We start from the raw sequence: 27,055 nt of genomic DNA, 5'->3' as shown, positions 1-27,055 counted from the left end.
ATGAGAAAGATTGAATTTTTCATTTTCACAAAAAAAACAAGCCAGTGAAAACTTCATTTTACTTTGTTGGCTTCAAAATGTGAGTCCAAACAAGCAGTAGGCTAGAAAATGAAATCCTGTTCCCTGTAAACTCTTTTAGATTTTAATGACTTTGTCAAAAAGCTATTAAAACTTCCCTGTTCGGTAACGACATCTGAAAAATTGTCCAGCCCTTTCACTGCCCGCTGACACGACAATAAAATACCCGCCAGGCCTGCCCGCCAAGAAACCAACAGGTTGTCACGCAAACAGTTTCTTTGGTTGCCTGAAACGCTTATCGTTGTTCCTTTGACATTCATTCGTAGGTGTCACTTTGTATCAGAAATTTCCTGATGACGTTTTTTACCGCGGTGACAGCTATGGACAAGGTCAAGGATTCTGGTTCCTAAGGTAACATGTCTTTCGTTTATGCCCCTCCTATAAGACATATAAATACGTATACTTCTCTGTTCGCACAAGAAACAAAGGGGAAGCCCCATAGTGCTTGGATTAATGCTGTAGACAACAATTGTATGTTTTTGTTGGTGGTTGCTCGCTAAAGAGCCTACAGAAGTAGGTAGCTGATTGGCTGACAAGCTAACTTAGCTCAATTATAAATATTTAATTAGCTTCCATATATGGTATTATTGTAGGCTGTTGCTCGATAACTTTAGTGAACGCCATCTACAGGCGAGTATACTTCCACATGTCTCCTAATTTACTACAATACAGCATTACTTTGGATCATGAATGTGCATATCAGAACTAACAGGCTTCCATCACAATCAGCGATAAACTTGAATTCAGTGATAGTGAATGAATATCAAGGGGTCGGTCTTTGATGTCGGTAGGTAATCATACAAGTTCCAAAATATATACATGAAGCTTTAAATCAGCAGCCATATTATGGGATGTCCATAGGATATCATTTCTACATTTAAACTCCTTCTTGGTGCCACTGAGTATCAAACTCACGTATATCTGTCGGTCAGTATACAAGCACAGACACAATGTCTTTGAAACTTAAATCATTAAAATAATGAGAAAAGTTGCAGATACAAAGCACACTTCGTTCACACGAAAATTGGCCAAAAAAAAGTTGTGAGAATTTTAAGTCAAGACCCCAAAATTTATAATTTTCATTTGCATAGCTTCATCATGCATGAAATTTGAAGACGATGGTGTCTACGCCACAGTTTACAGAAATAGCTCCACTTATTTTTGCAATTTTCCCCTTTGCAGTACTGCCATATGTCGATACAATTAACGAACCGAAGTAACTTCTATTGTCATTGACAGTGGTACAGACTTTTACAAAGACTTCAAACGAATCGGTGGCGGATATCATATGAATCTGCATGGATTATGTGAAGGTGATCGTGTTGGTATAGCTCGTCATCCGAACTCCGCGTTGCATTACTACTACAATGGTGAAGATATGGGAATGGCTTTCCGAAATATCCCTCAAGGTTTGTACGCTGGTTTCTCAAAAGATGGAGATCGGATCAGTAGTCAGGGGAGAGCGACATGAACATTTATCCAGTTGGTATTCTGTGTAACTTATGGAAGAAAAAACGTGCAATTGTCGGGCTTTCTTACGCCCCTTTGTATGTGTGCGTTTTGCTTGCTTTTCCGTTTGTTTGTTCGTTTGTCCATTTGTTTGTTTGATTGTTTGTTTTTTGTGTATGTTTCCGTTCAATACTGTAAAAGCTACTTATTCTACCATAAAATTTCAATGATCGGAAAAAAACAAGTCTGTGACGGAATCTCAAATATGCAGGTCAAATCACCCCACAGACCCTTTTCCGGTTATCCCACAATGCACTGCTGTGGCCTGCTAAAGCACTCTTTTCACAACGCAAAACATGATATATTTTTGTTGTATATATTGTATCACATTGTCAAAACTGAAAATGCCGAAAAGCAAGTTTTGTACCGAGTCATTCTATCAGCGACAAATTCATCGGTCAGGGTAACAACAGCCACAAATACAGTACCATGTGTTATCCAACGCGAAAAGCATCATGGAACCGGTGAAAAGACCATTGAAAACTACATTATTGTTTGATGGAGTGGCTTACGGTAATGTTAAACTGCTTCTATTTGTCAGTATATCAGACCAACAAGTAAAATGAAATCGGTAAAATCGCACAAAAGTTCAATATTGGGAGAACAGGTGTCCGTTCACTCACGATAACATTAAGGGACGCTCGGATGACTACCTGCGTTGACGCCTATCGATTTGAAAACTTCATCACGGAAATATACATTAACTGTTTGTACACGAAAGAGTACTCCGAAATACACCAGATGACACTCACAAGTGACTGAGACAATCTGTTGTTTCAAGTCCTCAGTCGAGCCATTGCTCATATCCTTTTCAGATGTGTATCCACTGACTGCAGTGACAGGCAAATGCTTGCAGGTGTCCATTACCGATCCACCATCCGATTTCGCCATACCAAAGGATTCTGCGTCTGAAGCTGAATTCGTAGAGCCGTTTGGTGAGTTGTCTACCAAGTTCTAAGCGATTCCTCGCGCCATATTTCATTATTTCATATCATGACGTGTCAGGCCATGCAGGCTTGCTGCCTCTTCATTGCGAAATCGAGCTGTGCCATAAAGTTTTGCGTGCCTCAAAATTGAAAGACTTGAACTTTCTGTAAAGGAACTTTTAACCACTTCCTTCGAAATCAAGAATAAACATTAGGAATCGTACCAAATTGGAAAATTTGGTACTGGAGAAGCAACCAAATATTGTCCGACCCTTGAAATCAAAATGGCCGCCATCCCTGTGTTAACTCTATTAGGAGCAATTAGATTATCGATTTTCACAAAAATTAGCCGTCTAAAACCTTATTTATTTACTCCTAAAGCTTCAAGATAAGTAGCCGCAGGTGGTAGACCAAAACAGAAATTGTAAAAGAGTCCGAATATCTGTCCCTGAGGGCGCATTCTGCTGAACAATAATGAGCAGTGACCGAGAAAGAGTTGTTGCGGACCTGATTGTCGCAAATATCATCGTAACACGATTGGAACTAATTTGGGATAATTGGATGGTGAAGTAATATCGATTTAATCTGCAAATGTAATCTCATCTGCTTTTCTTTTTACATTACACACTTGTTTTTATGAGTAATTTGCGATATTTCAACAATGGCACCTAACACTTTTGAATATGAAAATCCAATTATCCCAAATTAGTTCCAACCGTGTCTGTTATCTTGCTGTCAACAAAGTAACTGTTTCTAAGGCTTTATTTTCTATAACGTAGTTCATCCACTGTCCAGACTCCCGGCTTTTAAGTCGCAACCAAACTATTTTAAAATCAAATCTGCATATGGCCATATGTTTTTTGTATCTCTCGAACTTGTATGTATTTCCTCATTTGGTTGTTGGTTTATGCTCATAAAATAAAACATTTGATCCTGAGCTGAACAGCAAATATTTTTTGTTGTTGTTCGTTCGTTTCAGAACGCTTCAAATTCAAACTGGCATGCGACACACTGAACAATTCTCACGCATGCGCACACCATTCGGACAAGACTTCATCGACAAATCTAGGTATCCTCGTCATGCAGAGACATATACGAAGACTCAGTCTACTGATTCTTCTGGTAAATAATTTTTTTTACAATTGCAATATCTTCGAACAATGTTAATTGCTCCGCAAACCTACATATCTATAATAACATAGCAATTGGTACAGTTGCAAATAAGCATTAGGCCGAGCAAAAAGAAATGTGCTGTTCCGATAACCCGACCTACCCTATTTTTTACCTGCTGAAGGAAGAAAAGAAAAATAAGTAAAATCACGAGTTCGTTGCTTGGCATTTGATTTTTTGCTTGAACGAGGATGTCTTTTTATTTTTTTTTTCCTTTTATATGTAACATTTTTCCAGAAATGTTGTAGCCAGTGTTTGACCGCCTTGAACCCCTGAAAATGCATATTTAAAGATAACAATAGTTTGAACACAAATTCCTGCCGACCTACCTACCCTATTTTTGAAACCATGTTATCGGAACAGTACAATTTATTTGATCCTTATTAGTTTGACACGATAGCACGAGCATCACAAAGAAGTAGCCTTGATTATAGGTCTATGTCTAGAGTTAACCGTATCCTCCTAAACATTTTTTCTGCATTGAGATTCTGTTACCTTATATGAATGTCATCACCATTATTATTACAGAAATTGGATTGGTAGAGAAAGCCCTTCCATCGATGCTGTCTTTGGTCGCCAAAGAACGAGACAGATTTACGGAGATATCCAAAAAGTCAAAACGATTGGGATATCACCAGGAGGCAGAATTGATATGTGTGATAAACCTCCTTCGAAGTCATGCAACAAGGATGAGTCAACCTGCCATGAGAATAGATCCGGTGTCGAAAGATTATATCTCTATGATAGCAACAAATGTGTCCCTCTTTGGAGCCTACCAGCTAGCGACTGATTCAAATAGAATCAACCCAAAAGAGCCCAACAAACTCCGCGGCAGGTTGGCTGATATTTTTAAGTATGTCTTGAAACCTTGCTTTAACAATGTCAAGAATCTTGACGGTTACGTCTGGACAGGGAGCACCAGCGAAGGTTTCGCCATAACCGATCACAGCAAGCAGGAAGTCAGATACCTGAATGATGAAATGGATGTGATGATACCAGTGGCCATGGTCGCCGAATCCACGAAAACGGACGACTCCTCCGCTTGTGAAGATTCTAGTACCGGAGTTGATGAAAGAGGACACTCTGAGGAAAATAGTGCCCATGGTGACAGCGCCTCCAAAATACTCGTCGACTCCCTGGATGGCATCGGCAAAATCGTCAGCCAATTGGAAGAAGTGGGAATGGTGCCCCCTTTCGACGACCCACCCCTGGAATGGGTCCCAACCTCCCCTCCCGGCTACGTACGAGTACGGATCCGTGGTGACAGGAAGCACAATTTCAGCGAAGAGTTCATCAACGAAGCATGCTGTATCATCCCTGTTGGCGGCCATGATGAAATTTATCTGTCAAGACTTAAACTCCTCAAGATACAAGAAGGCACATGTCTTATCCCGCATCCCAGCTGTCCAGACTCATATTGACAAGAATTTTGAGACGTTTGGAGGATTTCATGGACGTGTCGAGTTGGTACAGCAGGGACCTGTACAGACCCTGAGTGTGCACTATCTTGCCAAATCCGTAGGTATGACTGACAATACTTTTTCATTTATGTGTTTGTTTATCTATTTTTTCATGTATTTAGCCTGCTGGTTAGTTAGCTAGTTGCATTCGATTTTAAGGGGGGTCGTGGCTCATGGAACCTAAGCGAACAATGTAAACACTGTACTAAAAAATGCTTGTCGTTATGTACAACATGAACTTTAATGTTGCAGCTATGTTAACGTGATACATCTGAATATCGTGCATGAAACACATTGTTTGTTAGATGAGAAAGTCGCACATGCGCAGTTCCGTCGACCGCCTTCCTTTAATGTTGACCTTTGCAAGTGCTGGTTAGGTATCCCTATTCAGGCTGTCATTTGTTATACCAATTCTTCAAACTGTAAATGTAGCAGTTTAGACACTTAAATCGTAACAGTTTCTTCAAAAAACGTTCCTCATATACTTATGTATCAACTATGTCAAAGAACTTTGCCGTTGTTATCGTAATCATGGATATTTTACGTATGTATAAATTTGACGTTTCAAAGAAAGAAAATTGGCTAAATTAAACTCTGACCCTTTCCTTGTCTGCCACTTCAACAGTCAGTCTGTTAAATCTTATAGATGACCTTTGACACCTAGGCCATCTTCAAATATATCAGCAGAGAATTGTACTTTAGTATGTTTCTTTATATCTCTTTTCCCTGCACAGTTATTCCTGTGCTCTTCTGAAGCGTTCCATCATGATTGTGGTCATTGACAACATCAAACAAAGTTGACACGAAAAGGACAACATGCGTGTTAGCCTGTTTCCATGGCGTATTAATTATGAATCTTCGCTTTCATCGCGTAATTGTTCATGCAGACCATAATGCTCAACACGGATGAGTTGGAAGTCAAGTATTGTTGTCATTCTGAATCTCAATCTTATTCCCCAAAAATGCAGGATCGAGCGCCACAACCGCCGAATTTGAACAAACAGCAGACGGGGCACTTGCTCTGACATGCACACGATGGCCATCCATGGCGAAAGATTGGGCGACACGAGATCGGAAATGGCCAAGCAGCGACGTTGTTCATGCAATCGTCGACGCTGGCTGTCACGTGGTGCCGAAGTCATACCCCGGAGACGGTGGCGATGAATATTTGCAGTGGCGTCTCTCATTCTCATTGGCTGAGCGAACACTGGCCCATTGCTTCTCTGAAAACCAGCGAAAATTTTACCTCGTTGTCAAGAAAATCTGGCGAATGCATTTCAAAGTAGGTATTTACAGATCTTGTATCATTAACTGAGTGGTGTACCTAGTACCCGACAAAAATAATATACGTGGCTGTCACAATATAAGGTTTACTTCCCTGCTTAATATTATTAGACAAACTTCAAGCAAAGCTATTGGTAAAGGCAAACGCACAATTAAATACAGATGTACAAAGAAATTTGAGTCGGAAACATTTTGTAGAGATCTTGCAGAAGTTCCATGGTCAATTGTCAGCAGTTCTGATAATATCACTGATATGTTAGACACATGGAATAAGTTGTTTCTAGGTGTTGTGAACAAACATGCACCAATCAAAGAAAAACGTGTAAAATATCCAAAAATTCCAGAATGGTGGAATGAGGATATTGAACTCTCAATCAAGATTAGAGATAATCACAAACAAAATAAATCATTTGAATTATACAAGAAATGGAGAAATAAAGTCACAGGTTTAATCAGGGCAGCTATGATTTTTACAATGGTATGTTGAATAATTGCTCAAACGATTTTTGGAAAGTTTTCAAACATCTCGTTCCACGCTCACAATCACAGAATCCTACATTTCTTATCAGAGAAGGTAATGAAATTTCTGATAATAAAGACATTGCTGACACTTTTAACAACTTTTTCACAAATGTAGCTTCAGAATACATAAAACAAGCAAACAACAACGATGACCTTCTCAACAAATTGACAAATTTTATAACAAAACACCTTCCGGATGATGCAAAATTCAATATACCATTGCTAAAAGATTCAGACATTTTGAAATATCTCATGAATTTAAATTGTAACAAATCCACTGGTTTAGACGGCATCAGTTCAAGATTTTTGAAAATTGGCGCAGGTCAAATCACACCGAGTCTCACAGCTCTTTTTAATTATGTAATCACAACAAGTACTTTTCCAAGTCAATGGAAGTCCGCTAAAGTAACTCCTCTGTTCAAAAGGGTATCAAAGATAACATCTCAAACTACAGACCTATTTCAGTCCTTCCTGTTCTGTCAAAATTGTTAGAAAGACATTTACATAGTCATTTTGATAATTTTCTTTCATTTCACAATTTACTGTCAGATAAACAATCCGGTTTTCGTACGTTTCACTCTTGTCAAACAGCTTTGACTAACATTACCAACTCATGGTACCAGGCAATCGATAGTGGAAATCTAATAGGTGTTTTACTCGTTGATTTTAGAAAGGCCTTTGACCTAGTTCATCATGGTACTTTACTTAAGAAACTCAGACTTTATGGTTGTTCAGAGCAGACAATGGGCTTTTTCACTTCATACCTCGCAAACAGAACTCAGTTGGTGTCCTTTAATGGAACCCTGAGTGATTCTCTTCCTGTCTGTACAGGTGTTCCACGGGGATCTATTTTAGGGCCCCTGTTGTTCCTACTTTTTATAAATGACTTCCTTCTGGCTTCCGAAAATTCTGATATGTTATGTATGCTGATGACACAGCAGCTCAGGTGATCAGTCCCGAAATCAACGAAATTGAAACCAAGCTGAGCAGAGATATGAATCTGATCACACGCTGGTGCGATCAAAATAGCATGTGTGTTAATTCACAGAAAACGGTTATTGTCATTGGTACAACGCAGAAAAAAGCCAGAACGAAAAATCACATCAATGTTATGTGTGGCAATGGTCAGCTCGATTGTGTAACCCATGAAAAATTGTTGGGTGTAACCATTGACGACACCCTAAATTGGGAAAAGCAAGTAAACATATCCGCAGTCTGTATTCTAATTCGCCAATTGATGGTCACCTGGATGCGTTCTTTTTGCGCTGATCCACGTAAACGACGTCAGAAGAACTGAATGCTCTGGTTTCCAACAAGGACTCGAAACGGACAAAAACTATAATCAAAGGTGCATTAAACGTTTTGCAGAAGTATTGCGATCCTGTTGGGAAAAACTTATACTGAACCACTCCAATATAATACATGCGACAAGTTTTGTGTATGGTACGTTCTTTTGCGTGACTGCGGATGAGGTGTGTTATAAAGCACATATTGACTGGCCATGAGGGCAACAGCATACGTCTGTACCCCGAGGGACTGTGAAACAACTTTTTTAGTAAGTAACAGGAAACGTGTAGGGCAAGACGGGCTACGTTATATTTCTACAAGCTGTTGGAAATGTTACCAGTTACCGGGTTAAACCTAAACCGTTTTAGAGTTAAGCTTAAAGCGCAGTGGTCGTCGCGCTGCGCGTGCGTGATTTTTTTGTTGATAAACATAAATTTTGTAAACATAAGTCTTCTCAACTTCAATAGGAGTGAGATGGGAGCAGTCCCCCACTTTGTTAAGGCCTTTGTAAGACTCAACATCATGCAATAGTAAAATATTAAGATCGGAAACGAACTTCAGTGTGTATTTCTATCTATAAACTCGTGTAGAGCTACGAACATTGGGACACTACACTCAGCACATTATGTCCGCTGAGTTTACTGCACCCAGACACAGTGGACAAAAAGGTTTGATCGCGCGCGATCACGCTGGTTGTACACAATGCTATGTACAGCACAGTGAAAATACATAACTAAAATGATCAACATTGCCTATATATGTAGACCAGCAACAAGCACAATGCCTAACACAAAATTACACTCAAGACCATGATCGGCAAGCGAGCAGGACACGGGAGATGTTGTTGGGAGACGGTCACCGCGTTGACGTACACGGATATAGACAATTCGGTCCCACAACGTACCGGCCCGCGACGACTTGGCCCACAACCAACTGTTGATCACCATGTCTTACTTCTCCTAGTATTACGTGGTAAGAAATAGTAAAATGACAGGAAACAATAGACAAAACGAGCGGGTTTTCGCGGCATTTGGCAGGAAAATTGCACGGCTACACCGTGCATAGACGTATCGAGAGATCCTGTGCCCCGGTCCTGTGCACGGTCATGGCAGTGATCCAACCGCTAGCTGGTGAGGCCTACCGGTGCTGGGCAAACTTCGTTGTTGTACCTCCTGATTGCCAGGTAGGTCTGAATCCTCTTTCAAGTGAGATAACCCCCACATAACAAGAAGACCTATGAAAGGTCCTTCGCTTGACTTGATACCTGTACTCGGAATTCTCGGAATTTTTACCCCCAAACGGGTAAACTTTGTAGTTGAGTTGGATTCTCCACAGCCGAGTGTAGCGCGCCATAACCCGGTTTGACACGGACGTTCATACAGAGCACGGAACGGAACAGATGCAGAGATGCTTCTTGCTGCAGCGGGCATTGCACTGCGAGCTGTAGATTTCTGTAGTTTGGGTTGTTGTCTTTGTACTCTGTGTACTCCTGTCGGGCCTCTTGAAATGAAAGCTCTCGTCCTTGCTAGCGATATCGAAAACTAGAGCCCGGTCGTTGATAGTCTGTTGGCGTATATACATGCGTGTCATGCGTACGTCTAGCTCTATGGCTCGAGCGATAACAGTAGCCGAGCCCCATTCAACTGATTCAAGAAAATCATGAGCAAATGTGATCTCAATCCAGCGTGCAATTATTGTTCAATATTCAGCAGATATTTAACTTAGATTATATTAATTGACCTTTTATTGCGTGTTACATTTGGTTAGTTGGTATGCTTGTGACAGATCAGCCGCCATTTTAACAAGCGGCAATATCGCAAACATTACAATCAACCCGTAACATGTGCGGCGTTCTTGGATTTGTTTACAACAGAGGGGGACCCCCTCTGGAGGATGCGCAGCGCGACGACCACTGCGCTTTAACATTGCAAACATCGATCGATTTCTTAATTGTGACCTCTTCAGCTTTCAACAAATGCCATGAAAAGTTACTGAACGGTCTTTGCCGAACAACGTCAAAACTCTGTGTTGTACCCAATTTATAAGATATCCCGTCGACTGCCATTTGTTCATTCGTGTTTTGCAGGAACCGAGTGTCCTGTCCTCTTACCACATGAAGACAACCATGTTTTGGACGAGCGAGAAGATAGCTCCTCATCAGTGGAGGAAAGAAATGCTCGGTGACCATTTCATCAGCTACATGGATACGCTGATAGGTTTCTTGGAGCGGGCTGACATCCCGAATTTCTTCATTCCAGAAAACAACATGGTGTCTCACCTGCCATCAAACGACATTGACGTAATACTGGGCAAAGTGAGACATATCCGGAAGAACCCTCTTGAATATACAAAAGATGTCAGTACACCAAGTACAAGCTTCAGCATGATTCATTGAGTGGCAATACTGGAATGTTATTTGTACTGCAGCTGTAGTTTCCCCGGGGGTACTCCCATAGAAAAGGTCTGTGGGTATGTGCCGCCCGAATGTGTTAGTTTTTCACGAAAAAAGTCCCTAAATATGGGTCGATTTTTCATCGGAATAAACCCTTAAACATTGGTCGATAACTAGTAAGCAAATGGCCTTCAGAATAAAGGTGAAAATTCCCAAAATTTGTCAAATGCCTAACAATGGGTCACATTTTTGGAATATACATAGGTGGATGTTTTTAACTTGGGCGGCACACCCCGAAACTATCAAGAGTACCCCTGGGGGTAGTTTCACCAGTCAGATCACATTGTCTTGAGAGAGCTGTTATAACAGGAAGGAAGACTAAATCCAGCGATTTTCTTGTAAACCAAATTTATTTGAAACAAAGAACTAAAACTAAAATGTAAGGTCCTAAATTAACAAGAGATTACCGTGATACTTAAGGTAGAAAGTGAAAGACTTCAACTTTTGCTCAAACTTTCCTGAATGAAACTTTCAACCATTTTCACACCAAATTAAGAATACAAATCGGGGGGGGGGGTGTCATCGTGCAAAGTTTGGAATAAGCGAAACAAATTACCTAACCGTGACATTTACTGATATTTGAAATTCAAAATGGCGACCATTCCTGTGTTAACTCTATTGGGAAAACAGCAATTTTTGATTTTCGAAAAATTAAAACGGTACGGTGAAAACTATTCTTACGCCAATTGTTTTAAAGTGGCCCACACAAAGGGTAGACTAAAAAAGAATGGTAAAATTTAATATCCGTCCCCAGTCGCATTCTAGGTTCATTCTACCACACTTAACTTACTGCTTAGAAATATGAGGAAATACACTACTTTCCTTAAACCTATTTAGGCCTACCGCCTACAAAAGAAAATTGTCCGTTTGATTACTTTTTCTGATTTTCATGCCCACTCAAATCCCCTCTTTCGTCAACTAAACATCCTCCATATTTTTAAACTAATTACTGTTTTTGTCTGTTTGTTTTTCACTTCAAAAAGAACGATTTTCCAATCACTATTAACAATTGTTTTGAACTTCCTCACCATGGGTACTCTACACGTTCAGTTGAGCATAGCAATTATTGTATTCCTAAAACAAGGCTTACAGTCACACAACACAACATTAAATATGCAGCAATCAAACATTAGAATTCTCTATCTTCTTCATTTAAGCAAATAACGTGTAGACAAAGGTTCAAAGTGGAATTAAGAAGCTACTTAATGAACACATAATAATATGTATCTTTTTTCTTGAGTTGTTCATCCAACTAATGTATTTTATTTTCTCTTTATCTCCGATATGTATTTTTTGTCCTTAAGCCCTTTATGGCATCATCGTTTACAGTTACAGGGGTTTCATTAAGTTTTGAAGTAGGGGGCCAGAATGAAAAAGTAGGCGGCTTGCAGCTGCCATGACCACAAAGCGGTCGTCGTGGGGGAGGGTCCGGGAGGGGGTTTCCCCCTCCCGGCCGAAGGCCAGAAACCCTGAAAAATGAGTTAAAATTCACTTTTTACAGCTCACAGTCACATGAATTTCTAGTATTTTCAGGAGAATTGTCAGTGTTCCAGGGCAATTTGTGTTCATATCATAAAAGCCATTTTACCTGGGAGAATAGGCCTAGACATGATAATTCATAATTACAAATAGTAAAATGTGGTAATGTTGACGATATTTTGAACAAAGAAAATTGAAGTCTTAGAACCTAAGAACCTCTATGCTTTTGGGAGGTAAACTACAATAATTTACTATTATTAATGATACAAATTTGATATTGTAGACGATGTTATTAGTGTTACATCTAGACAGGGGGTTAGGGAATTGCCCCTCTGTTGAAATGTTGGCACCCCAATTAATTTGTCAAGGCGGACCACTCCCCCCAATTAAATGTAGAGTACAAGTAGAACACATAAACTGGTGAAATCCCCAAAATGTTCTATTAAAGGGGGAAATTCCCCTTGTTGATGCCATCCTGGATGAAACACTGATATTTTAAGCACAGTAAATGAGAAATTTTCATTAATGTATAATGTTCTGCTTTAAAATTAATGTAAGACCCTGATGTTTGGTATGGCAATATGTAGATGAAGAACTTTCATACCACTGGGGAGGTAAAAAGGATAATTTATTTAACAATAACGATAAAAAATGACAATCATTACCATATTTAGCAAATAGAAACAAAGACCCTCAAGGTTATTTGACTATATGGGTATGCAAAGTAAGAAGCTTGATATATGATATGAAAATTAGTACGTTCAGAAGCTCACATTTGGATTTAACCTGACGATCGCTTTTGAAGTGAATTTTAGAGGTCTTTTAGAGGTATTTTAACCCTTCTCTGGGTGACGTTCAGGCGTCGATAGACCAAAAAGCAGTACATATAATACGTCCAGCTGGTTATATACCTTGACATTTACGCCTACCACGGTGCAACGCACGTCGGCTTACTAAATTCGAACTGTAATCGGGAAGTTTTTCGTGAGAAAAAAAATCAGGCTATTGTCTTCGAAAACAGTTTAAATCCACGTAATTATCCTTTTCTTGTTTCTTGGTGCACTTCAAAACCGAAGATCGTACAGAGAAGCTTGACCTTGCGATGTATTCCGTCTCATTTGTTCATCGACCATTTTGAATTGAGCAAATGACAGCCGACAGGTGTAGTACGCACGTTTTTATTGGCGTATATAAAGGTCACCACATCGGGATCAGCAATTCAGGTAGCCAATAGAATCGTCCGTTGCAATTCTGATTTTTATTAAGGCAGTATACGCAAGACCGTGCTGCATCGTAGTACAAGGCGATCGTAGTAGTCGCTCGTCTTCTAAATTTTGTTTCACATAAAAGCCGTTGCAAAGTTTGACTACACAGTTTGTGAAACTTGTCCGTATCATTTCAGAAGGTAAAAGATATTTCAGCTATGAAGAGTTCAAATTTTCCGAAAAAGTAGCCGGCGAAATCGTGAGAGTAACCGGTCAATTTCGCCGGCTGCCGGCTCTTAATGAAACCCCTGAATTATGAGCTGAGTAGTGGGCCATGGACTCGACTCGTCCTTGTGGACTTTTTCTATGGTCCAAACCAGATAAAGTTATAATTTCACTGTAATATTTTTTTGTATTGTACCTTTATCTGGTTGAATAAACAGTTCATTCAGCTTAACTGAATACAAACAGCCCCTCCCCTGTTAAATTAATGATGATATCAGTTGAAGTACACACTACAGGAACAATTAACATGACTTCAAAAGTAGTAGATTTGCGGGAATAACTCCTTTGGTTAAAAACTCGAGCTCCAGTTGAATTCCCGTCAACTTAAGTCTGACGGTGCCATGCTGTCTTTATAAATCACCCCGAAGTTTCTACAAAATTCTGCAATTATACAAGGACATGCCGCCACAGTTGCAGAACGATGTCAACTAAAATGTAATTTACAGTGATAAAAATAAAGTTTTTGTAAAGATACACAACTCTTCTGGAAAACTCCTCTTGACGTAATAGTCATCGAGGGACAATAACCCCATCACCACCACCATCATCATCAGAGCGTTAATTGATTGTGACCGGGGTGGGCTAGGAAAATCCGGGGGGCATATGATATTGGAAGACCGCAATCCACTACAGGGGAGTCATGTTTTTTCACTCCATGGAGGGGATCACTTGATTGTCAAAAGTCAAATAAAAGGTGAAAGGTGCACTGACATTCTTTCATCCTCTTAAATCAATACACTATGGTCTGAATGCATAGTACATGTATGTACCAGTGGAGAGAAAATCATTTGTCCCTATCATACTTTGGCTGACTCGGAAATTCGGAAAACCGCAAGTGCCAGCGAAATGTTAAACAATGATCTGGAATTTCTCTAGAAGTTAACCTTCCGCCATTGATATCTAGCTGTTATTCAAAAAAGCAGACACACAAAGGATTATCATAGGAAGTAAAACCAGAAGAAAATTAATAAGAAGTCTCTTCGACTTTGTTTTTCGATCGTAAATTTAGTATAAATATTGGCATGTGATTGATAGGAAAGTATATGTTTCTCACTGTAACTCTTTAAAGATAGGTTCACTAAACAATTATATCATACCATTGTATTGATTGCGCACATGAAGCGATCTAATTGGTTGAAACTTAAACTAACCATGCTATATTCGCGATGTGGCACGGTTGAAACACACGCGAGCTCTTAGCTAGAGAAAATCTCCTTTTTTGACATTTCACAACAGCATTTCAATACTAGTATACTTTTAGTATACACCTCAGCGACGGCATAACACTCGATTTTGAGCAGTTCGCTATCGCTCTGCATATATGTCGTGAACTGGTCAAAATCTCGTGGTATACCGTCGCTGGGTGTGCTTCATATCCAGTGGTACAACAACACTATGGCCAGAGTACCCCACCGCTTTCACTAGTAAGACGATTCAAACTAAGACATGGTTGCAATACCATGTCCCTTTGTCATGAAAATACCTATCGGTTATGATTTTTTTTGTTTTGCACCCCTCTACATTATTCTTTGATAAAAACAAATACTAGTAAAATATCAATATTCTATCGTGTTCCGCTTGACAAATTGGACCTCTGGCTGATATGACCTCGACTGACCTATTGAGATAATCGACAGTGATAGTTACAGTCGTGTCACCGACTTTTTCATGTGCATCATTAATCAGATTGAAAACGGAGAGTGTAATCAGTGGTTTAAAACTTGTCCATCTTAAGGTAGTGTGCGCCTCTAAAGTGAAAGACTTCAACTTTTGCTCAAACTTTCCTCAATGAAACTTTCAACAATTCTCTTACCAAAGTAAGAATAAAAATTAATGGTCACCGTACAAAGTTTGGTCCCAGAGAATAATAATATAACACATACCGATAATCGAAATTCAAAATGGCCGCCATCCCTGTGTTAACTCTATGGGGAAAAATGAAATGTTCGATATTTGAAAAACTTAAACGGTGAACAACTTTCTTACTCCAATTGCTTTAAAACGAGCCCCACAAGTGGTAGATCGGAAAAGAACTGTAAAATTTGACAGCTCAAGTGTCTGTCCCGTGGGCGGATTTTATCTTTAAGTTAGCTAAAGGGAGATGCATAAGCTTATTACGCCTTACAAAGCTTGTTCCTCTGATTTTAAGTGATGTTTTGAACCCAATACGACATGAGAAGACCGAAGAGTTTTTATACGCTCTGCCACAGAGATAACCCTCTTGCAACAATGGGACTTCCTGCATTATGAATTGTGTTAGTCAATTACTACCAGTTTTGAATGAGTAAACCTTGCTTTATTCTTTGGCTCCGAGGCTGGCTCCGAATACAACCGATGCCTCTAGTATCTGGGATGCCATAATAGTGAACGAAAAATATACCACTTTTAGCGCAGCATGAAATAGCGAGTAAATAACTTTTAAAATACTGGAGAAAATCAATGAAACTCACATTACCAGTACGCAACTTGTAACTATACAGATTCTTTTAAAACCATTTTCGTCGTTTGAAGTTGTATTATGTCAGGTGTAAAACAGAGAAAAACTGCTCATAATAAACGACTCGCAAAGTCTATTTTCTCAAAGATAAGTGAACCTAGAGGTTTCCTTTCAGAAGTAGACACGGATCTGATAAAGTTTCCTTGCATATGGTCGATAGTGGTTTATTTGTTTTCATGTGGCACCACCACTGTGTCATATGGGGATACCAGCGTGCCGATTTCTCAGATGTCCAACATAGGCGGCGCTATTTCCTCGTAGCGCATATATAAATACGTATATTTTTTCCAATAAAAATAGCCACACTCTGTATTCAGCGCAGCAGCTGCCGAATTCTCGAGTTTAATCTCCACGAGTGAGGAATTTCCCTTTGACATTGTACAAAAGAATGCTACACTAGGATTTTACGGACAAAACGACGCTCTGAGATGATCAGATCGGTAATCGGAGGAGAAAAAACACTGATAACATAGATACGGATCAGTTGGCGTAAATGTTGACGCCTGACGTACATTTATGTGGCCGTCATAACAGAAATTTTCCTACACGAGGATCGTCGATGAGGACTCGGGACCTGACAACGCTGCTGCCCGGAGTTGATAGATCAGATATAGTCCACAGGTGAGGTTTTTTGCAACTCTTTTCAAGTGCGGGTTGGTCCTGTGACGTAATAAAGACAGAAATGGCAAAAAACATATTGGACAGACGATGCCAGGGGTTGGTGTGCGTTTGCGCAAACCCGCGGACAGTTCTAAATGTGGGATATCTCTAAATGCGGCTATTGCTAATTGACCACAGTATTCACCATATTGTGTTTCAAGCATTGGTCACCGAATACTATGACATTCTTGTTTTAAGTGGGCTGTGATGTAGTGTTGCGGCATAGTACGCAGAAGGGGTGAATTCAAGGTGTGTGTATGTGTACATATTTTTGAGTGTGTCCTTCCGCGTAGTACGTGATAAATATTATTACTTGCGATCGTCATTGAAAAGGAAAATTAATATACAGGCAGGCTGTCATTGAGGTTTAAAATAGATCAAATTGAAACGACCGTAATTGCACGGAGAGTATCATTAAAAACCGCCGGGAGCCACTGAGTGGCATTCGATCGCTGCAGTCTGCAGCGAAACAAAACATTACCAGGCAGTCGCGGGGCCGTGGCGTCATTATCATCACCAGGCACCCAGCTCATTTTAAACGAGCTTGACAGCAAGTTGCACAATTGTACATCCATACGGTTATGACGTTTTAAAAACTCAGGGGTTGGTTTCTCATTTGATCCTTTATGAGTTGTTTATTATGACTATGGGGCAGAAGAATGGATGGGCAGGCCTCCTGTATTGAGATGATACAAATCGTCAAATTAAAATATGCAATAAAAGACCTATGTTTGATCGATGGGGCAAATATTTTCAAAATTCATAGTTTATAGGTTACCTGGTCAAACACAGGTTTATCCTCCAGGGCTATCGGGGACGTAGTGTATTTATTTATTTATGCAGTTATTTATTTGTGTATTCATTTATGTATTTATTTGTTTGTTTGTTGATTTATTTATCTATTTACTTATTACGTATTAGTTTATCTATCCATCTTTCTTTATATTGTCCTTTCTTTCTTTCTTTCTTTGTATGTTTGTATGAAGAGTCTCTTTACCTCAACGCCATCCACTGTGCAATTGGTAATAATGATTGATGACAAGCTTTTGTTTCGGTCACAAATCATCAGTTAGCCAATTATGATGAACAAAACTTACTTATTTGTTAATTATTTATTTATTTATTTATTTATTTATTTATTTATTTATTTATTTATTTATTTATTTATTATTTATTTATTAATTTATTTATTTATTTATTTATTTATTTATTTATTTATTTATTTATTTATTTATTTATTATTTATTTATATTTTTTTTTGGTATTCTGCTTGTCATGGATCTACATTTTGCCTTTTTAATATGCCATTACTCTATGTATCTGCATATAGAGTGGCAGGCATAGAAAGTAACTTAGGGCTGAATGTCAACGGTGACAGACACATGGAGTCTCAAAGTTTTGCAATTCTTTTCTGATCTACCACTGGTGAGAGGGCTCATTTTGAAGCTCTTGGAGTCAGAAAAATTCTCATCATTAACACAGGGATGGCGGCCATATTGAATTTCAAATATCGGTTGCGTAATTGTTAAATAACCTCTGATCTTTATTTTTGATTTTGCAAGAGAATGATTGAAAGTTCCATAGAGAAAAGTTTGAGTCGAAGTTTAAGTCTTATACTTTCCTTCGGTCGAGAAGTACTTTATTTGTTTAATCAGTATTTCGAGGTTGACGTGAAGTGCGGTTTGGGGGCGTCGGGGAAAGGGGTACTTTTTTTGCCACAGACACTTGGTATCGAGGTTTCTTTGGTCACGTGTTTTGCTACTTGTCGTTCATTAAACTTAGACTTGAACTGTGACTAATGCAGACGTTTTTCAAAGTAATATACATAGTAGTCAGGAAAGGTTAAACAATATTTAATGAAGGAGCAACGGATATTAAGAGGTATTTGTTTTGAATAATGGATGGTTGTGTTCCTTCTAAATGGATCACTGATAGAAATGTTTTCCTAAGTTCGCGATACCATTGAGTGTCAAGTATATGTTGATATTCAACTTCAACAATTGATACAATTAGCTATTTTAGGGTTTACAATTTAGCATAATACCTGCCTTTATCTTTTAATTATAGCAAACGTAAGATAATATTTGAAGCGTTTTGGCCTCATTAAATGTCACATCATCGACGGAATTTACGGAAAGAATAATTTACGGAAGAATATTTTGGGCTAAAATGTTTTAGGTCTCTTTACAAATACTCACCAGCCTTTACTGTGCTCCTCATTGTAAAACGCACCAGTAGCACGCCCTGTCCCGTAAAATGCAGAATTTTCGTCCCTTACCCTGAAGAATGCACTGGTATTGTTTACGTTTGAATCATAGTCTGGACCAGAGTTCATTTGTAAGCCATATGACAATGCAATTTACACATGTACAGTCTAAGTTGACAAGCTGAATACTGTGTATATCAACATGGTTTTTGGAGTACAACAAGAAACTGCCGTTGACATTTAAAAATACAAAAAAAAGAGTGAACAACTCATCAAAAGTTACAGCTAAGGGCCATTTAACATATTTGCATATGATCGAGCGGCACAGTAGCAGTTTGTTTTCTTCAAGAGAAATGAGTACTAACACCGTTTTTACCCTCATTCTGTTGTTGTTGCTGTTGTTGTTGTTGTCCTTGCTGTTGTTATTTTCTTTCCCATCAAGAGTGGCGGCGTTTATAATGATGTTCGTATTGTTGTAACTTTATATTGGTTTTTTATGCGAGACTTTGTGTGTTTCTTCGCTACTTTTGCCGGTCAAGTCAGGTGTCTCATTAAGTTACAGATGACGCAACAGGACTTGAAGTATGCAGCCAAAACGTTGAAGCATATTAAAAACTCTGTATTACTGAACTTGGTTCTATATATCGCTGTATTTGAGTTTGCGTGGTTTCTTTGTACGTGACCTCACTCTATGTCAGATAGAACTTCGACGAGTGTACCTGAACAACACTGGGCCCAAACTCCATAACGAAAACAATCAGGTTTTCCAAGGAAGCCTCCTTGCCTTTATGAAGCAACTGGTTCCTCTAGGATGATGGCGATTTGTAAAATTGTTCACTATGGTTGTGATGTTCTTCACTTTGCTGTAGGTGGTACAGGGGCTGATACCAGGTCGTTTTGGATAAAGTCTGACTCTAAGGATGATTTTCGTGGTCGGGATATGAGCATGTGATCCAGGAATTCTTCAAACTAGGCAGAGGATATTTCATACCATAATAAGAGCCGTTAACTATCCCGTCTGCCTCTCTTTTAAGGTGTTACGCGCCTCGAACGTGAAAGACTTAAACTTTTGCTCAAACTTGCGTTCAACGGCACTCTTTCAAAATCATGAATAAAAACCGGGGACACTATGCAACTTTTGGATTAGAGAAACAAATTACCATATAGATTTAGAGATTTACCGATAATTAAAATTCAAAATGGCCGCCATCCCTGTGTTCAACATTTTCGATTTTCGACAAACTAAGACAGTTAATTTTTCTTTCATCAAGAGCTGTAAAATGACCCTCACATGTGGTAGAGAAGAAAAGAACTGTTTAATCCCGATTCGTATTCTTTTATGCTTGATAGATATTACTACATTCAAGGATTGCAACGTTGTACGACAATAACTCGTTTGAGATCTATTCTTTGCACACTTACCCTGTCCCTATGCATAAGCAAGATGCCACTTACAAGGGTTTGAAATATCTGGTGCTCAATAGCAAGGCTGTAAGGGTCCTGTGCCTTACACACACCAGTATACTCAGCGTATGTCTTTGAAAGAATTTCGCTTTCATTGAAGGTAGAACGCGCATCGAGGACAGATAGTCGGACTCTCAAACTTTTACAATTCTTTTCTGATCTACCACTTGTGGGGGTTCTTGGTGTAAGAAAAGTTTTCACTGGCTTAGTTTTTCGAAATTCGAAAATTTTATTTTTCTCCATAGAGTTACCACAGGGATGACGGCCATTTTGAATTTTATATCGGTAAATCTTGGGTTATTTGTTTCTCTCGTACCAAAATTTGCAAGGTGACCACCGATTTTTATCCTTGACTTTGAAAGAGAATGGTTGAAAGTTTCATTGAGGAAATTTTGAGCAAAAGTTTTAGTCTTTCGCTTTCGAGGCACATACTACTAAAATCCCCAACTTGTCCTCGCACAATTGAGTAATAGGCCTATAGTCAATTATTTAATGCATTAACCTGCAAAAACGACACAACGGAAGGGCTAATTATAGAGAAGGTATATGATAAACACGGGTATTTGAAATAATGTGTTTTAATGCACTCATTAAAGTTGTTTGTTTTCGCTGTTCCGTCAACCTTAGTCGCCGTTGCTTGTGAGCAGTAAAACGGTAAGGCCAAAAAAAAATAAATTGTGCTGTTCCGATAACATAGTTTTCAAAAATAGGGTATACATAGGTAGGTGGGTAGGGCTTTTTCCCCCCCAAAATATGTTTATTTTTAAATATGCATTTTTTCAGTGGTTCAGGGCGGTCAAACACTGGCCACAACATTTCCAGAAAAACGTATCATACATATAAAAGGGAAAAAAACATAAAAGACATCCTCGTTCAAGCAAAATCAAATGCCAAGTAACGAACGCGTGACTTATGGGTTTTTTTCTTTCTTTTTTACTTTCGTATTTACGTAGCAAACGCTCTCCTGAAAATTCTGGTACAGAAATCGTAAGATATGGTCAAATATCGCTTTATTCGATGTCATCCTAACAGAACAATAAAAAATCTTTTTTCAAATACAAAAATTTAAAATGACATTGTAAAATTCAAACGTCATGCAAAATATAATGCGTCAATGCGTAGACAGTCTCTAGAAAGGGGTGGTCAATGTCAAAAAGCGCGCGCGGGAAATTTTCTTTAGTGTCTGTCCATTATGTTGGTTGTGTATCATACAGAGAAAAAAATAATTTCTGAAACTGAAAACCGGGTGACTTTGACATTACTTTACTGACCGGACAAATATTATTTATTCTCCGAATTACATTTACATTCGCTGACGTCATATATATATACGCAATTGACTTCACAGTTTATATACCCTACATCAGCTAAGACTGTAGTAGCGAACAATTGAATTTATTTTGAATATATTTTGGTCTCGTTTTTGTCCTATAGGAGCAAACGATAGGATTGTACAGTGTTAAAACTTGCATTGGCCAAATGGAATGCTACCGTCGGAGAGATGGATATCGTACAAAACGACGCAGAAGTTAATGACATGTCATCAGGAGAAAAAGATAGTACGACTGCGTTGATATCGGCGACGCGCGAAACAGGAATTCTGTGTCCCAGTGAATACTTTCGGTGAACAAGTTAGTGAGGAAGATAGTGTGAGCAATGGCGAGTCTGCTGAGGAATCTACTTCTAATGGAGACAAAGTTGATGTTAGTGACGAAGAGCCAGCAACACAAAGAGAAGAGGAATTGTGTGACCTAATCGTGCCAAGCTCAAACGGCAACGGCGATAGCGGCAACACGACGACTCCGTCGACCGAACGTGACGATTCCGTCACAGGAAGTGAAGGAACCGAGGAGAAAATTTCAGGTAATCTTGCGGGTCATATGTTAAGGTAATGGCCATCATGTGGTTACCATGGCAGTGTTGCCAGGCTGAGGTGTTTGTCGGCCATTTTGAGATTAAATTTAAACATTTTGCAGGTACTGAAGTAATAAGCTGGTATAGCGTTAATGCCGACGAGCGGAAGGATGTTTTGACTTAAAGGAATATTGAAAACAGTATAGCCGTTTCGCCAATCAAAACCACGCGGTTTGGCTCAAAAATTAACCCGCATTTGGTCATTTCAACGCGGGAGATTAAAAAATATGAAAATATAAGTCCAACACAAATTTCGTCTACCGACGGCGGAAAAACATTTGCATGCGCATATCAGTATGCGAAAAAGAGGTATGCAAGATGTAAACGACATTGCAGTCACTGACATGACGTTTAGCCCTCGGCCAAACAAAGTATATTCCAACATCAAATTACCTGAACGACGAAACAGGCGCCTGGATGCCCAAGGTAAAACGCAGGTATTGTTTGTGAGGTAAGCCAGGGCAAAGTTCAATACCCGTGACTATACTTGAAAGACATAAATATGGAATGTTTGGTGTCTATTCATAGTTATTTTACTGAATACGTTGGTTGGGGAAAGTGCTGTTATATGTGTTATATTTAGAATACTAAACCACCTATAACCAGACGATGCATTTGCATATAAAATTAATATATGTTTTCGTATGAGCAATTGGAGTGTTTGTCAGATCCACTACACGGCTAACGTTGCAGTAATTTCCTGTTTTTATATCGTTCTGCAGTCGCTGCTGGCGGGTCCAAGGGGAGGGGAGAGCCGCTCGACAACCAAGAACTTTTTCGAGCCGTGAAACAGGGAGATGTGATCGGATTGCGCACTTTGCTGCGGACTGCAGATTTACAGGCCACAGACGAAGGGTACACGCTCCTGCACCTAGCCTGCCTGTACAATATTCCCGAACTGGTAACAGCGCTGTTTTACTTCACTAACTTCACTCAGCTCATCGACAAGTCGGTAGATGATCCATCAGATGAACTTTTCCATGGCAAAACAGCCATCCGGATCGCCAGATACGAGAAGAACTGGGCGTTGGTCAGGAAACTGGAAGAATATTCGGCTCTGGAAAATCAACTTACTGACTTGCATCGGGCTGCCCGAGCTGGGGATTTCAATAAAGTCGTTCGGCTTTGTGAGCAGGACACTGAGGTCAACAGTTTTGTAAGTTATAGCATTACACCTCTCTACATGGCGACGAGCGCAGGACACCTGGACGTTGTGAAGACTTTGGTAGACTGGGGCGCTGACATCAACATTCGGAACAGCCGAGGTGATACCTTTCTTCACCGAGCGGCTTCGTGGGGACACTATGACGTCGCTGATTACCTCATTACGACGGGGATTGAGTCGTGTGACATTGACTCGTTGAATCAAAACCATGAGACCCCACTCCACCGAGCGGTCAGTTACAACCACATTGACATCGCCCAGTTGCTGCTGCACAATGGAGCGGACCCGAACGTCCTTGACAGGTATGGAACTAGCCTCCTGCACTTGGCGATTGCCAATTCATACACAAACTTGGTTGACCTCCTTTTGCAAACGGTGCCCTCCCTGATGTCTTGAACGGGGATGGATACGCTCCTCTGCACATGGCCTGCATGAACAATGATGCTGGTACAGTGAGAGCGTTGTTGCGCCATTCCGCTGACGTCAATATTCGTGAAAGGCAGACCCAGCAGACGCCGCTGCACATTTCCGTCGATCGTGGACACGAGGGAATAGTGAGCTACCTTTGCAGATGTGGCGCGGATACAAATTTGAGAGACCGGTTCGGTTTCCTGCCCCTAGTCTTGGCAGTGGCCCACAACGACGAAGCCATCGTGCAAATTCTGACCCAACATGGAAGCAGTGTGAATGCTGCAATTCCAGAAAGGCCACACTCGATGGAGGAAAACCATGCGCAAAGCGAGCACGCCGATCAAGGTTTCGAAAACAATTTCAGAAGAAGTCAAAAGGCGCGAAATCAAAAACTGACAGCCCTTCATTTGGCCGCGGAGAATGGGTACTCCAATATTGTCAAGATTCTCGTGGAATCCGGTGCTCGCATAGATGCAAAGGATATAATCGGAAGGACGCCCTTCCACATGGCTGCCACTAAAGGAAAACTTGAAGTGGTGAAATATTTCGTGCACAAGGGTATCTTCTTAGACATGGTAACTAATAAGAACAACACATGTCTCCATTTGGCCGCCAAGGGGAGCCATCTCGGCGTTGTAAAGTACCTTCTGAAAAGGGGCGCAGGCGCAAATGCGCTCACCATGTCATTGCAGACGCCTCTCCACCTGGCAGCATGTCAAGAGAATATAGATATCGTCGTCTACGTCCTCAAGTACGGTGCTCAAATCGACGCAGTGGATCTCCACGATTGGACAGCGTTGTACTACGCTGCGCAAAATGGTCAGGACAGGGTTATTCGTCTGTTAGTCGCCAACGGCGCTCAAGTTGAAGGCGTGAAAGACCGGGAGACTCCTTTGCATGTTGCCGGAAGCCGAGGGCACCTGGAGTGTGTCAAAGTTCTTTTGGAGCTTGGGGCCAATGTCGGAGTAAAAGACTCCAACACGCTGACCACGCTTCACCGAGCAGCCAATGCTGGTCACCATGATGTAGTCACGGTTCTAATCGGCCATGGAGCAGATGTGAACATGGCCGACGCTGACGGACTGACCCCGCTCCATCTGGCCAGCATGAAGGACAACATCGACGTTGTGAGATGCCTGGTTGAAAATTCTGCCGACATTAACGCCGAAGACAAATACAGGACGACTCCCTTGCACATCGCTTCCACTGATGGCCAACTGTCGGTGACCGACTACTTGGTCAGAAGGGCGCCAACCTTAATGCAGAAGATGGAAACTGCCTCACACCTCTTCATGACGCAGCAAAGAACGGGCGAAGTAAAGTTGTTGATGTTCTCATCTCAGCAGGTGCCACGATCGATGCCCGGGATAAGGATAGGCTAACTCCTCTGCACTATGCTGCTCAGAGGGGACATCTTGAAGTCGTAGGCGTTCTCTTGAGAAGCGGCGCGCGAATCAATGCAACAACAGATCTACAACAGACACCTCTCCACTTGGCCACTCTGGAGCTCCACCAACAAGTCGTCGAGATACTCCTAGAGCGAGGAGCGGAGACCAACGTCAGCGATTTCTACAAGGGTACCTCGCTCGTCTACGCGGCCAAGGGAGGAAATCTCTTCATCGTTAAACGTCTGCTCCAGAACGGCGCGAACATCAACTTGTCAGACTTTCTGCAGAAGACGCCATTGCACCACGCTGCTGAAAAGGGACACTTGATGATCGCTGGACTGCTGGTCGAAAGAGGAGCTAACGTCAATGCTACCGACAAAAATGGAGAGAAGCCTCTAAACTTGGCGTTGAAAAATAATCACTATTCCACTGCAACGTATCTGAAAGAACAGGGGGCTCTCCTTAGCAAAACGGGAGTCCGCTGTGCAGTTATGTAGACGGTGACATGATTTCAGCAAAGTTCGAAAAATGGAGGGACTTGTCACAACACAATAAGGTATAAGTGTGACCGTCACAACGTGTCCATGGTAAAATATAAAAATGTACCTTTCAGTTATTCACAATATATGGTATAGCTTGAAGCTTTGTCAATACCAGTGAATTTGTGACGCCATCCCTGGATAATGTACCTGATTATCCAATATGATGTTTTCTACAACTACAAATTCCCTGGTATTCACGAGACTATAAAATATTAGCAACAATGTACCCCCTCCCGGTCTATAATGGACTCAAATAAACTAATATACCCCGCTTCGCCTTGTACATTATGTCGTACAAAGTTGGCTTTCGTTCAATATGGGCTGCGAGGAGGTGCAGTATTGCTTACATATATGACCAAAACCTCGATTTCGATGTTGCTGAAGTATGACCATTACTCGATTGTGAGTGATTTACCAGTATTTATATATGATTTTCAACCGATTTCTATGTCTATTTGTTGACAAATATTAACATCTCTCAGCTATTTATTTACAACTTTGATGGAACAGTCGTCAGAAGTACATACAATCAGGGCAAAAAACTCTGAAAACTTGATTGAATTACGTAAAATCCTAATTGGTACTCCTTTCATTGGGAATGTACGACACAATCATTTTATCAACCTAAGGTCCCTTTTCCAAATATGCTAAAAACTTTTCCTGATTGAAAAAACTCCGCTTAATCAAAGCGGCCACTATCGGATCGAATATGCACAACTTGTAGGACAGCAAGGTATTAAAAACTATTACTAGTATGTCTTTAAGTCAACTTTGTTATGTTTTTTAATAGTTGATTTTTGGATACTTCATGCGTATGAGCTCCATGGAGACATGTAGTTCTCCGACAAATCCTTAATCTGCGCCCTTACGACACAATTGGCTTATTTGAGTGGTAAACAATACACTTCCATGTAATAAATTTGCCTGGAACCTTTTTCAAACCGCAGACAGTTCAATTTGCATCATTAAAAATTTAGTTATTTATAACATTTTAATGGTTACAACGGCATGCTTATTTAAAACAAATATCCGGGTCCATATCATTGCACACAATCCTTTTTTTTAAATACGAATCGCTGTATTTGAACAATTTAAGGCCATAAAGGTCTGTTCGACACATTTTGTATACTTCATAGGAACAAGAAATTGGA

At 40.2% G+C, this 27,055-nt stretch overlaps 2 protein-coding genes and 1 long non-coding RNA gene across 3 annotated transcripts; all 3 read left to right on the top strand.

Moving 5' to 3' along the window:
• Positions 1 to 84: 84 nt before the first annotated feature.
• Positions 85 to 2,522, top strand: LOC139131296 (uncharacterized). The gene is made up of 3 exons (XR_011552100.1): positions 85 to 429; positions 1,318 to 1,487; positions 2,403 to 2,522. It is a non-coding gene; the product is annotated as an uncharacterized lncRNA (long non-coding RNA).
• Positions 2,523 to 3,512: 990 nt separating this feature from the next.
• On the top strand, positions 3,513 to 12,187 carry LOC139131269 (uncharacterized). The gene is made up of 4 exons (XM_070697265.1): positions 3,513 to 3,635; positions 4,212 to 5,205; positions 6,112 to 6,425; positions 10,323 to 12,187. Exons 1-2 carry the CDS (start codon positions 3,515 to 3,517, stop codon positions 5,102 to 5,104), a joined length of 1,014 nt encoding a protein of 337 aa, XP_070553366.1. The 5' UTR covers positions 3,513 to 3,514; the 3' UTR covers positions 5,105 to 5,205; positions 6,112 to 6,425; positions 10,323 to 12,187.
• A 9,874-nt stretch (positions 12,188 to 22,061) lies between these two features.
• On the top strand, positions 22,062 to 26,893 carry LOC139131240 (ankyrin-3-like; the record flags this gene model as incomplete). Its single annotated transcript, XM_070697224.1, is given in 3 exon segments — positions 22,062 to 22,347; positions 23,121 to 23,951; positions 23,954 to 26,893. Coding segments are annotated over 3 exon segments (2,520 nt in total), but the record flags the coding sequence as incomplete, so codon positions are not given.
• Between the last annotated feature and the right edge of the window lie 162 nt (positions 26,894 to 27,055).

This window comes from Ptychodera flava, chromosome 1 (assembly GCF_041260155.1).
Source record: "Ptychodera flava strain L36383 chromosome 1, AS_Pfla_20210202, whole genome shotgun sequence".
Classification (NCBI taxonomy): Eukaryota; Metazoa; Hemichordata; class Enteropneusta; family Ptychoderidae; genus Ptychodera; species Ptychodera flava.
The sequence above is the reverse complement of the archived record's forward strand: the minus strand, read 5'-3'. Positions and strand labels throughout refer to the sequence as shown.

Excerpts from the sequence above, each read along its gene's own strand:
- LOC139131269 (XM_070697265.1), top strand. The coding sequence starts at position 3,515 with ATGCGACACACTGAACAATTCTCACGCATGCGCACACCATTCGGACAA. Across the intron at positions 3,636-4,211 it reads TCAGTCTACTGATTCTTCTG|AAATTGGATTGGTAGAGAAA; the intron begins GTAAATAATTTT and ends TTATTATTACAG.